The following is a 14,136-nucleotide window of genomic DNA, read 5'->3' as shown; positions in this document are numbered from 1 at the left end:
CTCAAAGCGTCGCAGCCCGGATGAATCACACATATTCCCTCTATACAACGGGTTTGGGCTAACTACACATGAACTTACCGATATATCTCACCTGAGGACTCTTTATGGTGTAATGTGAATTTCCACAACCGTAACAATATTATATAATATATATATCATACGACACTGCTTTGCGCATAATCACAAAACTTTGGCATAAATGACAATGTCTTAAAATTCTGCTTTCAACATCTAAATTTACTTCCAGCTTTTATTCTGTTTAGCCCAATCAAAAGTAAACTTCTGTCAAAATGTTCACTCTGCCGGATGACATCACGACATTCTGATGAGCGGTGCTTCAAGCTCAACTGTCACAGGATTGTTACCTCCACCACCAAAGGTGGACCGAGGTGATGTTTTCACTACTGTTTGTCTGTCTGTCTGTGAGCAGGTTATATCAAAATGTTATGGACACATTCAGACGAAGCTTGGTGAATAGTATGGGCGTGTGATGAGGTGAAATTGATTTGATTTTGGTGAAGATCTGGATACGATAATTTTTTTAATTTCAAAAGTGATTCCTCACCATTGAGAGATGGGGCCAAAAACGACTTGTACTATGGCATTTCAAAGTTATGGACGGATTATGACAAAACTAGGAGGATGAGATGGTTTGGTGACGAGAACAAGCCGATCAGATTTTGGTTCAAATCTGGATCCCGATCCGGCTATCAGTGGGATACAAAATATAAACTGTTCAGCCTGGCAGAGGTATCGACTCTACCAAATGTCGTTCTAGTTGCTGTATTTGTTGCCTCCATTAATTTAATTAATTGTGGAATTGTTTTGGTTTTCATTTATTTCGTTCTTTGTGGAATTATTGTTGGGTTAGGTTAGGTTAGGTTGGGTTCGGGAGCATGCGCCGGAGCAGCTCATTGCTGAATCCTCTTTCTGTTGGTACTCAAGAGGCCTCCATCAGGCCACCGTCCAAGCAGCTGCCTGGCCCATCCCCATCTCCTTGAGATGCCGATTAACCTGCTGTGACCACGAGGCAAGTGGTTGTCCCGTTCGCCTTCTCCACTCATGGGCTCTCTTGCTGAGAAAATCTGATGGGCAGGATCAACATCAGGATATCGAGCCACATGTCCATACAGCAGCTGACGCTCACGGACTGTACAGGTAACAAATCTCATCTGAGTCTCTCTCAGCAACCGATCGTTGGACACAAAATCTGACCAGTGATAGCCAAGGATTCTCCGAAGAAACCTTGTACCGAATGAGTTGAGTCTTCATCTAAGATCCTTGGTCAGAGTCCAAATCTCACCTCCACAAAGCAAGAATGGAAGCACCAAGGACTTGAAGACTCGGACTTTCGTACTCCTGCATAGGTCCCGGCAGTGCCACACCCCATGATCCAATGAATCTATGACTCCGCAAGCCCAACCCAGACTACTATCGACCTCTGGCTCGACATGCAGAGACATGAATATCACTGCCAAGGTAAGTGAAACTCTCCGTGACCTCAACATCCTCACCACAAACAGGTACAGACAAAATGGCAGAATATAAGAGGTCAATGAAAGCCTGGATCTTCATTTCTTCAAAGCTCTTTTTATATATTTATTTTGTCTTTTTTGTAATTGTTGGGGATGTATTTGTTGCTGTTTCATCTTCTATTTGCACCTATATTTGGAAATTCCTTGCAAGGTGAATTGGTGATACTTTTTCAGGTTTGTTGTGTTCATGTGTGTTTACAAATTTAATACGATAGTCTGATGAACATTTCCATACTCAGCTAGTCCTCCTGTCTGGCAAAAAACATTGACACCCTTGCATATTTTTCAAATAATGCACCATTTCTTCCAGAAAATTGTTGAAATTAAAAAGTCTTTTGGTATCCACATACAGTATTGTTCTTCTTTGGTTTTCAGTGAACAAAACAAAAAAGTTGAAAAAACTACTAAATCTTAGCTTATTCCACATAAAAATCCTAAAATGGTCTGGACAATATTATTGGCACCTTTTTGAAGTTGTTAAAAATAATGAGATTTCAAGCAGGTGATTCTCCTTTACTTTGGAATTGAACTCACCTGCGGTGAGTTGCAGGTGCCCACAATATAAAAATCACTCATTCTACCAATTTGAACAGAGAAATTCAGAGAAGTCATTCTGCTGTTTTTTGTCCATTTGTTTGGAGAAAAGAAAGAAAACCAGAGAATTGTCTGAGGATTTCAGACACAAGATTGCAGCCAAGCATGGACAATCTCAGGGCTACATGTCCATCTCCAGAGACTTTGATGTTCCTGTGTCCACCATACACAATTATCAGGAAGTTTAAGGCCCATGGCACTGCAGCCAACCTCCTTGGACGTGGCTGCAAGAGAAAACTTGATTGAAGATTGCAGCGAAGGATTGTTCAAATGGTGGAGAAAGCACCTCAATCAACTTCCAAACGTTCAAGCTGACCTTCAGACACAAGGTACGACAGTTTCAACTCGCACCATCGTCACCAACTCAATGAAAGGTGGTTCTGTGGTAGGAGACCCAGGAGGACCCCACTGCTGAGAGAGAGACATAAGAAAGCCCAACTGGAGTTTGCCAAAACACACCTGAACAAGCCAAAATCATTCTGGGAGAATGTCCTGTGGACAGATGAGACCAAATTAGAGCTTTTTGGGAAAGCAAATTATCTCCATGCTTGCAGAAAGCAAAATGAATCCTTCAATAGAAAATAACTCCTTCCCCACAGTCAAACATGGAGGAGGTTCAGTGATGTTTTTGGGTTGTTGTGCTGTCTCTGGCACTGGGTGCCTTGAATGTGTACACGGCATCATGAAATCAGATTACCAAGGCATTTTGGAGCGCAATGTTCAACCCATTGTCAGAAAGCTGGGTTTCCATCGAAGGTCATGGGTCTTGTAGCAGGGCAATTACCCAAACATACTTCAAAAAGCACCCAGGAATGGTTCAAGACAAAACACTGGACTGTTCTGAAGTGGCCAGCAATGAGTCCAGATGTAAATCCCATTGAACACCTCCTGTGGGGAGATCTGAAAACAGCAGTTGGGAGAAGGCACCCTTCAAATCTGGGAGAACTGGAGCAGTTTGCACAATAGGAGTAGGCCAAACTGCCAGTTGAGAGGTGTAGGAAGCTCATTCATGGCTAGAGGGAGCGCATGACTGCAGTTATTTTGTCCAAAGGCTGTGATACCAAATATTAAGTCGAAGGTGTCAATAATTTTGTCAATGTCATTTATTTTTATTTTCTGATTTAAAAGGATATATTAAAGATCTGAATCAAAAACAAAGGTTCTGTAATATTAACAGTGAAATAAAGAATTGTGGACACCAAATACTTCTGTTAATTTCAACTTATTTTTTTTAGAGAAAGTTGTGTTATTTGAAAAAAGTGCAAGGGTGCCAATATTTTTGGCCATGACAGTACACTTGTCGCTCTGTGCACCTGGTTGAGTTCCATCAGGCTGCTCCCTCCCCCTTGTCTCGGCAGATACATCCTCAGGATGCACTGGTTTTTATTGAACATTTTGTGGATGTTGAGGTGTTTTCTTGTTTTGATGTCCAACTTATTGATTTCTGATTGGGGCCAGATTACTATTCCACGGCTGTATTGGAACACTGGTACTGCGCATTGGTTTATGACTGATTTTGTTAACTAGGGAGAGGTACGTTTTCAGGATCAGCATCGTTCTACGTAGGTATTTTATGGCGATTGTTTTGCGCATTTGTTTGCGACGTATTTTGTGTCCCTCTTCTACTCCGTGGTATTTGTATGATGCTTTGTTTTCTAACTGCTGTGTTGTTGTTTCAATGTCAATTTTTATGTCGTGTGTTTTTGTTGGTTCACCTTCTAAAAATGTGCACTTGGCACATTATATAGTCGAAATTCCACTTGAATGTCCTCAGAGAACTGTTTTACAAGTTTTTAGCTGTCTGTTAATTTTTCATCATTCGGTGCGAAGTACGGACTTGTTCAGTAGTCGGTGGCCAATTGTTCCATAACAACCTCTCTTGCATCCCTTTTGTTCTGCCTCTAAGCTTCCTTGTTGTGTTTGGTGATTGTACATAATTTCTATGAGGATTCTTGTCAGAAGTTTGAATGTTGTTGGTCGGCATGTTATTGACCGGTACTTGTGAGAAAGCTAGGTTTCTTCCGATTGTGTGTGTATGTGTATACGCATCATACAATGACACATTGTTGTGCTATCATATTTTCCAGCTGTGGTTTTATTAAATATGTTGAGGGTGCCCAGGCAACCGGTATGCTTGGCAAACAATATTTTTTTTACCAGGACGCCGAGTAATGGGTTTTGTGGGTTTTGGGTTTTGTCCATAAACCATTGTCCATTTTATGGGTTTTGTCCATAAACCCAAACAATCCATATCTTTCTTCACATTTTCAATCCATGTCTTTTTAGGATGTTCTCTTGGCTTTTCTTCCTTCCGCAACAAACTTTATTGCTTTCTTTACAGCTTCCTCTCCTGACCTTAAATGCACATCACCATACCAACCAAGTCTTCTCTTCCCAAGTTATTCTTCATGAGCATGGATTTTAATCTCTTCCTGATTTGTGAGCTTAAAAAGTCTTTCTTTCAGAGACAATCCATTCAACTATTCTCATTACATCTTCGATCCACATTGCTCAAGTTTCACTTCCGTACATCAATGTTGATCTGATAAGGCTTTATAAACTCACAACTTTCATGGATAATAGAATGTTTCTTGGTTTCATGATACCACCAAGTTGTTCTAAGGCCTCAGTCACATTTGCTCTACGGCGAGGATACGGCGGCTGTACGCCCTCTGAATTGACAGAAACGTGCGGCGGCCATAGAGTTTCTGCGGTGGCCTCAGGGTGGCCCTACGCCGTTTGGCTATATTTTACAGGCCGTAAGGTCGCCGTGGAATTATAACGCGGAGTTATAACTTTTTTTCATTTCTTCATTCGCCATAGCAATTCGACAAGCCGAAAAAACAAAACTGGTAAAAAAAAAAATTAACCCATTCGTTACCGTTAACTTAAAATTAACTAAAATTTAACCGTTAACTAAAATTAAAAAAATTAACCCATTCGCCTGAGGGCCCCCCTGCGGTCACCTTGCGGGCACCTTGTGTCTGCCTTGAAAATTCTATGGCCGCCGCAGGAACGCCCTAAGGTCACCGTGCGACATCAAATCAAAGACCGTACGGCACCCCCACGTTTTCGGTCTCCACAATTCATAAATACGCCGTGCGGCTCCCCGAAAAATAAAAACATATGTGACTGCTACATTGTGTGACCATGGAAATACTGCGGCCGCCGTATAATTGCTAATGGCCGTAGATTTTGGAGACCCCACGGCCGCCGTGGCGAATGTGACTTAGGCCGAAATACGCCGTGCGGCTCCCCGAAAAATAAAAACATATGTGACTGCTTCGTTGTGTGACCGTGCAAATACTGCGGCCGCAGATTTTGGAGACCCCACGGCCGCCGTGGCAAATGTGACCTGGGCCTAAGCTGACCATTTTTGATATAACGGCAAATTCTTCTTCTTTTTTTTTAATAAGGAAATCACCCCAAATAAAGCCACTCCAAGTCAGGGACTAAATGGCCAGAAGCCTCCTGATGCCTCTATCGTGTCTCCAAGGTAACAGAAACCTTTGACCTCTCCTAATTTAAATTCTCAGCTCGAGAACATTTCTATTTGTTCTCCATCTATTTTGTTGAAATGATTGGATCTCATCTCTTTTCCAAATGAAAATCCCAGATCTAAACAAATTTCCAGTGAAACGAATGCACCTCTTCTGACACCATCTATAACCTGCCTACATCGAATTGACTTGTGTCAAACTCTCATTTTCTGCATATTGAACAAGGCTATTGTGTCCTTTCTTTCCTTTCTCCCTCACCACTCACCATAACCTTCATCTTATTAATATTGACACATAAACCTTTTCTCCATTGCACTTTTCCATTAAAAAAAAAACAAAACAAAATCTCTTTTGCTTCTTTTTCACTTTCAGCATTCAATATATGCCAAGTCGTCAGCGTACAATGTCTCAGTTTCTGTACTATGAGTGAAGTATGAAAGTAAAACGGATCCAGAAGAGTAAAGGTCGTGGAAAGTTATAAAAAAATGAGGCTCATAGAAGAGCCAGCTTGGAAATTTTAACAAAAACAAACATTCTGCAATCAATATTCCCGAGGCTGAACATGCTCAAAGATAGGCATTGCACAGCCGGTAAGATAATGCTTTCAATATCTTGAGTGACGTATTTATCATTTATAGCTGCACAGAAATCTTGAGCTACTGGGATCCCAAAATACAGAGCCTGTTGATTTGTCCATTGGTTTATATTCTTATAAAGTCCTTGCAATTTATGTAAAAAATATTTTGTCTACTCATGTCCTGGTCTTGCATGTGCTCTGTGTATGTGTAAAAAATGAACTCAAATATTGTGTCAGCATCCATACCTTGTAACCATCTGCCACTTTGTAAGTCGTAATGACTTTGTTGGCATTTACAACTGCAAGGATGGAGCCATCAGGGGAATAGGCCAGAGACATGACCGGTCCAGGCACATCCAGGGTCTCTGGGCTGGCTCTTGTACGCAGTACGTTTCCATCAATACTGTACAGGTGGACCTTGCTGTCCTGTGATGGCAAAAATACCACCTTGCTTTCCACTGTGACCCATTATCAAAACTATATTTTATCCTAGAGGAGCTTAAAAAACACAACTTTCTGGAAAACTATAAATATAAAAAGATCATAATCTCCAAAAAGGCCAAATGGTAAACTCACATCTCCACCAACAGCAACAGTGTCTCCTGCAGCGTGGAGAGCTACATCTTTAGGTGCATAGTCCTCAATGTCCAAGGTGTAAACCTTCTTCCTGTTCTTCAGCAGAACAAGCTGGAGGAGAAAATACAGGTGGAACTTCAGCAGAAACAATGCTCACCCATCAAAAACACTTCGTGTAATATTTTACATGGCCCTTCAGCCTTGGAGTCACAAAAGCTGCATATTAATTTTTAAGAAGTTAAACTCTCCATTAACTATTTTGAAGAGCTTATGCTTTCAAAAAAAAAAAAAAAAAAAAACAACCCCTCCAGTCTCAGCCTTTAACATTTTGAGCAGAATATACTTCTTCTGCATGACTAGTTCCAAATGTTTCTGGAATAAATATGACAAAATAGAGTAGCATCGTGGATTACTTTATGCATAATATCAAACCTGCTGTTGTCGTCGTCGTCGTCGTTTTACGGCTGCTTCCATGTCTAAGCAGTGATTCACCTTATGGCTGCTTTCCAGACTGCACGATCCCTTGCTCGCCCTCTTGTTTGGCCTTTAACTCTAAAGTTGTCTCTCAGCAACACATCCCATGTTTTCCTCGGACGGCCTCTAGCTCTCCTTCCATTCACATTCATATTTATAAACCTCTTCACACAGCTGCTCACCCCCATCCTTTACACATGTCCAAACCATCTCAACCTACCCCAACGCATAACCTCACGAATGCTTTCTACACCTAACCTAATGTATTAATTCCATATATTAAGCTCATTCTGCCAACATTCTGGGAAATGAAGGAATGTGAGATTGATTGCAAACTGTCCAGGGTATACACAGAATGGCAAGTCATAAAAGACTTGCACTTCGCTGACTTTAAAACAAATAACCACAAAAAAAACTGAGAATACCTGCACATTCGTTTTCCTTCACTTTCTTACTCAGAAACCAGTTAACAAATTAGAACGGAACTCGGTAGAGCGCATACCTCCACCAGGATGAACAGTTTATGTTTTATATCCCACCGATAGGCCGGATCTACATCTGGACCTCAACCAAAATCTCATCGGCTTGTTCTTCTCACTTACCCAACTCATCCACCAAGTTTTGTCACAGTCCATCCATAACTTTTTTTTAGATATTGTTCTATATATTGTTTTTATCTCTATCTCTCAATGTTTAAGAAACACTTAAATTTGAGTGTCCACATCCGGATCCAGATCTTCACCAAAATCGAATCAATTCGTCATTGGTACACACCCAAACTCTCCACCAAATTTCGGCCAAATCCATCGACAATGTTTTGAGATATCCTGCTTAATAACCTCCGTCCACCGTCGGTGGCGGAGTTAATTATCGTCAAAGTTAGTGACTGCTAAAAATTGTGAGACACAGGAATGAATGTCAATTTGAGTTTTAATTATCGCCTCAAATGAATTATATAAGCACACAAATGCTTTTGAAGCATCGATTTTGGAGAGCGGAATTGGCGTGCCCAGTGCACCGAGTGGCATTTTACCTGTTCGATGCACAGCACCACAGCATATCCATCGGGACCCACCGCCAGAGAATTTGGCTGTTTTTCCAGTTTAAGCATGTCCTGCACACTGCAGAGGGCAAGGTAAATGGCTGGCTCAAAACCTATCAAAACGGAATATTAAACCGCATGTGCATTCACCAAAAGAATCGATACAATGCAATATGTTGCGGCTTTTTATCGTGCTTGGCACTGGTACATTTCAGGGAAAGGATTACGTACACAAGTTCATTGTATATAAATAAATAAATAATGATAAAATTAAATTAAAAAACAAAATCACTGCAGACTTTCTGTGATGTTCCCACTCCACCTTTTATGGTTGCATTTTAGAATGCGTAAAGTGTTCATGTGTGACATATGCAGTGAGCATCACCTTTTCCAAAAATTAGCTGTAAAAAACATCTCAATTATTCCACTATTACAAACTTCAAATGTGATATAACCTGTTTGACAGTGTGTTATGCAGTGTGTTATCTACTGTCTTTTTCCTCCTCAATCATCAACCAAAAGTCATGCGTGTATATAATTTTCGAATGGAATCAAACAGATCAAAAAGCCATGAGAAGCAGCTCACTGAAAGGTTGGAGGAGATAGCCCCGAAAAGCGTAGCGTGTCATCCATGCCACAGCTGAGTAACAAGTCGCCATCTTCCACACCCATTCCACACACTTGGTTTGTGTGCCCCTGTCCTTCAAAAGTGCTGCCAACCCCATTCTCTGCATCCCAACTGAGTGCAGTTTTGGTCAAGGCAGTAACCAAATTCCTGTATTGCTTTTTTTTTTTTTGATGCAAAGTCAAGTGTGGTGGAAGAGTAAGAACACTGTACACAATAGGATGCAACAGAACAAAAGAAAGCAGAAAGAGAGAGCGGGGGGGACACCAACAACAGGGCTGAAGGATAAAAATCGAGAGACTTGGACAAATAAAGGATGTGGGGAAGAAAGGGGGGTAAGGAAGGATGCACAGGGTGGACAACATTGAAACAGATGCAAACTCTTCGGAAGAAAAAATTGGAAATTTTGAAGGAGGTGTGCTTGGGGGTGGGAGGGGGAAAGGGGGAGTTAACGGGAGTAGAAAAGATCATGGTTTTGGATGGGGGGGGGGGGAGATGACGTGAGATGGTGATGAACAGCTGTATAATCTTTCAAAGGACATTGATCTAGCATTATCTGCTTTTTGTGACCAACGTTAACTCATCACAAATATCACAATTCTACATGCAAAGACGTTCGATCAAAATCAGAGATTGTTTCACACGAATCTCACTTTGTTCTTCAATAGACATATTATGATGAAATACGAGCGATTCAGGTCGATATTGGGCAAGCACAAATAAAGTAGCCTCGACTTCACGTGAAAGTTCTGCATTCACCCCTCCAGAAAAAAAGATATTCATATGACCATCATGGCTGGCACTGATGATTGTTTTTGGCTTGTGCACCGTGAGGCATTGAATCGACTTGGTGTGGCCCTGGTCAGGAGTGGAATGAAAGAGAAACTTTTTAAAATCATGTTTTAACTTTTAGTTTATACGTTTAAAAGGTTACCAACAAAGAACATGCATCTTACATGGATAACACGGTGCGGGTGGGCTGGACAGCTGGGATCAAGATAGGAGATGCGACCATCCATGGATAAACTCAACAGGTAGTCTCCTTGCCACAGGCAACCGAGTTGCTGATCAACAATATTTGACCCAAAGGAAAACGTGCTAATTGCAGTGGCCTTGGCAACATCCCACAAGCGTGCTGAGCGGTCGCCGGAGGCGGACAAGAGCTGAGAACCATCAGGACTCCAGCTTACCTGGTGACCGTGATGGAAGCAAAAAAAAAATAATCTACAAATTACAGGGAAAGAAATCACTTTGCACTACAATGTAACCAGTTATTTTCTGAGATCAATGGCAGCAATAAACTTTTTATTCATGACTTGCAGGGTGGGGGCAGAAGAGGAATTTTAAGTGGAGCTGAAGCTAAATATGTGATCATCCACAAAGTTTGCTCGAGATTGGCCTTGGAACCTCGGAGTAGTTAGACAAGGAACACAATATATATATATATATATATATATATATATATATATATATATATATATATATATATATATATATATATATATATATATATATATATATATATATATATATATATATATGCCTTGAGAACGGATTAACGCATTTCAATAAATGGACCTACGGTGGATTCAGGGAACTTCCTGGAAGGTTTGTGACAAATTTCTTTTTTTATGGGTACATGGGTACACGTGGCGAAACTGCAAACGCCAACTTGTGATGCTGGTTATCCCTGCACTCCCAGGAATCCTTTTTATTCTTGCCCTATTGATTAGCCATCACAGCAAAGATTGGTATTTCCGTCAGCGAAGCGACAGGTCGTGTGTGTGTGTGTGTGTGTGTGTGTGTGTGTGTGTGTGTGTGTGTGTGTGTGTGTGTGTGTGTGTGTGTGTGTGTGTGTGTGTGTGTGTGTGTGTGTGTGTGTGTGTGTGTGTGTGTGTGTGTGCCAGCGCTCTGTTCGGGTTCTGCCATCTGAGCTATCTGGGCAACCCACAGGCTAAGCACACAATTCTCCGAAGCAGCAGGGGAAGGAGAGTGGCATGTCTACATGTGGGAGAATTGTGTACTTAGCCTGTGGATTGCCGAGATAGCAGAGCATTGGTACGGTTCCCCAGAGGACCTGGGTTCAATTCCTTGTCTGGGTGTGTAATTTACACACAATATTGTTACGGCTGTGGAAATTCGCAGAGCACCATATAGGTCCTAAGATCAGTTATGCCGATAAGTCTGTGTTCAGATAGATTTCCCCACCGTTGTCTAAAGGGAATTTTTCGTGTCACCCGGGCTGTGATCTTTGAATTAGCCGTTTTCCTTTTACTATCGTTATTTTGGACCAACCACAACGCCAACCACCAACCACCTTCTCCGCAACGCCGACCACCAACCACCTTCTCCACCATGCCAACCACCTTCTCCACTACGCCAACCACCAACCACCTTCTCCACTACACCAACCACCACCCACCCTCTCCACACCGCCTTCACAACAACGACATCTCCCCACCATCTCCTAAACCACATCTCCCCCGATAAAATCAACACGAACGTCGCCTTACCTTCGTTTCCGAAATGATGCCATCTTGGCGCCAGCCACGGCGAGTCTGCATCGAATGGCATCACTGCAGGCAGACGCAGGGGTTTCCTCGCCACGCAAGTCGGTGATTTCACGCACGTCCGCTCGCCGCACAGGGTTGCTATCTTCACGCACGTCCGCTCTGTGCAAGCTTCGCCTCGGAATTCCGATCAAGAGAGTGAGAGGGGCGGAGCCAGTTTAGGTCAGAGGTGAGAGTGCGGAGATCAGATCTCGTCTCTCGGGCCCTATATAAGGGCGAGCGGAGCGCCAAGCGCAGTCAGTCGGTGGAGTGTCTGTCGGGGTTCGGAGCGCCTGGAGCCTGAAGCCTGCAGTCGGTGGAGAAGCTGAGGAGAGCGGAGGAGACGGGAGCTGGGAGCACGGCCAAGCCTGCTGTGCCGCGCGGAGCTGCATGTTCGTGTGCGAGCCGGAGAGAGCTCGCCAACCAGCACCGAACGGTCTGAAGTGATCGGGCCTCGGAACAGACCGAGTATCGCTGAGTGATGGACGGGTTCTTAAAGAGAGCATTAACTCAAAAAGAGCAAAGACCCGTTCGTTCCTCTCAGGCGTTGCCGGCTGGGGCCTGAATCGCCAAGCCGCGGTTACGCTAGCTGCCGTGGGGACGGAACGTCGCGGGTCGCCCTAGCGAGGAAGGTAACCTGCGCGGCCTCTTGGAGCTCCTTCGGTCCTCAAAGCTCCAGGTTTATAAAGACCCCGAGAGGTCCAGTCTACCCCCTTGTCTTTGAGGGGGTTTTTCCTTGCTTTTCTTTGTATGAAAGTTGTGGTGCCTTGTCCGCAAAGTAGAACCTGTACAAGTAAATGTACATAATAAATAGACGGTCGTAGTTCCTTTGCATTGTTTTTGTTGGCTGTGTAATCGCATATGTGCATGCTTGTATACGTGCCTGCATGAATACCTGACTGCATACGTGTGTGAATAAATGTGCTTGTTTGAATGTTGACCTGTTCGTCGCATCATTTTCCTTCCATTGAACTGCCCTATTGCATTTCGGAATAATAGCGGGCTTTTTAATAGCCGATAATAGAATCGGGTCCAGCGAGGCCTCGCGATAATACCCCACTCGGTTATCCCAAAACGGAGCGAGCTGCTTAAGCGGCTCGTGTCCAAGCAGGCCTCGCTGAGGTACAATTAGGTAAATCGATTATTTGGCGATGGGACCCTGTAGCGCGGGTAGAGTGCGGACAAGGTTGTGGTGTGCTAGGAGCACACCCGTGACTGGTTTTCGGCGTTGTTCCGGAAAGTCGCGACTGAATTGCACGTTCGGTGGGCGAAGCGGCCACGATTCGGTTAAAAACGGTCGTTCGCACGCCGGCGGGCGGGAATTCGTAACAATATATTATGGTGGCTCACACGATGCGAGGCATCATTCTTTTGATTGCAAGTCTGGTTCCGGTGCAGAGATTCGGTGGGTCTAAGTTTCGCAATAACATAATTAGTGTTCCTTCTTTCAACAACAAGTTGTGTTGTGGAACTCCAGGAATCTCCAGTGAATAAAGGAATTTGACCGAGTTATTGACCACTTGGTCCAGGTCAAACATTGTAACAAGTGATTTGTAGCATTTTTGTTCCTTTGGAAGCATTTGGAGTAATTTGTAGTTAATGGAGTTAACCGTTATGTTTTTCAGGGAAAGGGTTTCCCTTTCACAAAGCCATTTGTGATCACTCTTGTGGATCTGGATGTTTGAAAATATTTTGGCCATCAACTCCTCTTCTAAGGTCATGATGTTACCAAAAGGAATATGAATCTGTCCGTCAGTTTTATTAACTGGAATATGTCCATTATCAAGTTAGAGAAGCTGATGAGCAAACTGTCATGATCTCATCACCACGAAAGTGGACTTGCATATTCGTGTTGAGTTCAAGTCTCGTCACATGCTGCCAGAACTCGGAGGCCTTGAGGCATGAATTGACCTCATCCGCTTTTGTTCCTCGAGGGATAACTGGCTACGTTTGCCTGAAACCACCAGACATCACCATTGTTAACCCTCCCACGAGTCTTTTTTTTCATTGTAGAGGTCCTGTCGAGTGTGATCGAGGACTTCAAAGGCACATTTGTGGGACATGATTGCCTCATCCCAAACAATGAGGTGGCATTGTCATCGCAGTTTGGCTTCGGCACTTGCCTTCCCAATGTTGCAAGTGGGAGTTTTGTTGTGGGAAAGGTTAAGCGGTAGTTTGAAGGCAGACTATGCTGTTTGTCCTTCAAGAAAAGTGGCAGCAATGCCACTCAAAGCAACTGCCAGAGCAAACCCTTTTCCTTTGTTGTAACTTGGCTAGCAGAAGGCTCATATCATCACAAACGTTTTTTTTTTTTTCAGTACCTATGGGAGCGTCGAGGAAGAAGAGCTTTCCTTCTCCATTTTCTAAGCTTTTTATGATCTTTGTGTGGCCGTGTGAGGAATAGTGCTGGTCATTTTGGGGGCACGTGACGTTGTTGGTGTTGGGATGTGGAGGGGTTGTTTTCCCCTTGGGCCAGATGTTGTAATTATTAATGGCACAGGTAGTGGGGCAGATTACAGCAATTTTTGAGAGGAATCGTGCAAATGATGATACAAGCATCAAATTTGGCACATTTGTTCTCCAGGTGATTCTAATCAAATCTGCCTGATTGGCCATTTGAAAATCAAAATTTTGAAAGATTTGAAGAAAAAAAAAAAAAAAACT

At 43.0% G+C, this 14,136-nt stretch overlaps 1 protein-coding gene and 1 long non-coding RNA gene across 3 annotated transcripts in view; one reads left to right on the top strand and one right to left on the bottom strand.

Moving 5' to 3' along the window:
* Window positions 1-14,136, bottom strand: part of LOC147035014 (WD repeat-containing protein 1-B-like) — a 67,934-nt gene that overhangs the window by 5,394 nt on the left and 48,404 nt on the right. Inside the window, exons 8-13 of the mRNA XM_085892512.1 lie at window positions 9,880-10,113; window positions 9,703-9,781; window positions 8,885-9,041; window positions 8,290-8,377; window positions 6,783-6,893; window positions 6,453-6,632 (exon numbers count right to left, since the gene is read on the bottom strand). Coding sequence (XP_085748638.1) covers window positions 6,453-6,632; window positions 6,783-6,893; window positions 8,290-8,377; window positions 8,885-9,041; window positions 9,703-9,781; window positions 9,880-10,113 — 849 coding nt within the window. The remainder of the gene's footprint in view (window positions 1-6,452; window positions 6,633-6,782; window positions 6,894-8,289; window positions 8,378-8,884; window positions 9,042-9,702; window positions 9,782-9,879; window positions 10,114-14,136) is intronic.
* Window positions 1-14,136, top strand: part of LOC147035015 (uncharacterized) — a 92,508-nt gene that overhangs the window by 46,095 nt on the left and 32,277 nt on the right. The window lies entirely within an intron of this gene.

Source organism: Eptatretus burgeri, chromosome 1, assembly GCF_056783735.1.
Source record: "Eptatretus burgeri isolate ZD-2024b chromosome 1, Ebu_testis_v1, whole genome shotgun sequence".
NCBI classification, from domain to species: domain Eukaryota; kingdom Metazoa; phylum Chordata; class Myxini; order Myxiniformes; family Myxinidae; genus Eptatretus; species Eptatretus burgeri.
Note: the sequence above shows the minus strand (reverse complement) of the source record. Positions and strands in the feature narration are given on the sequence as shown.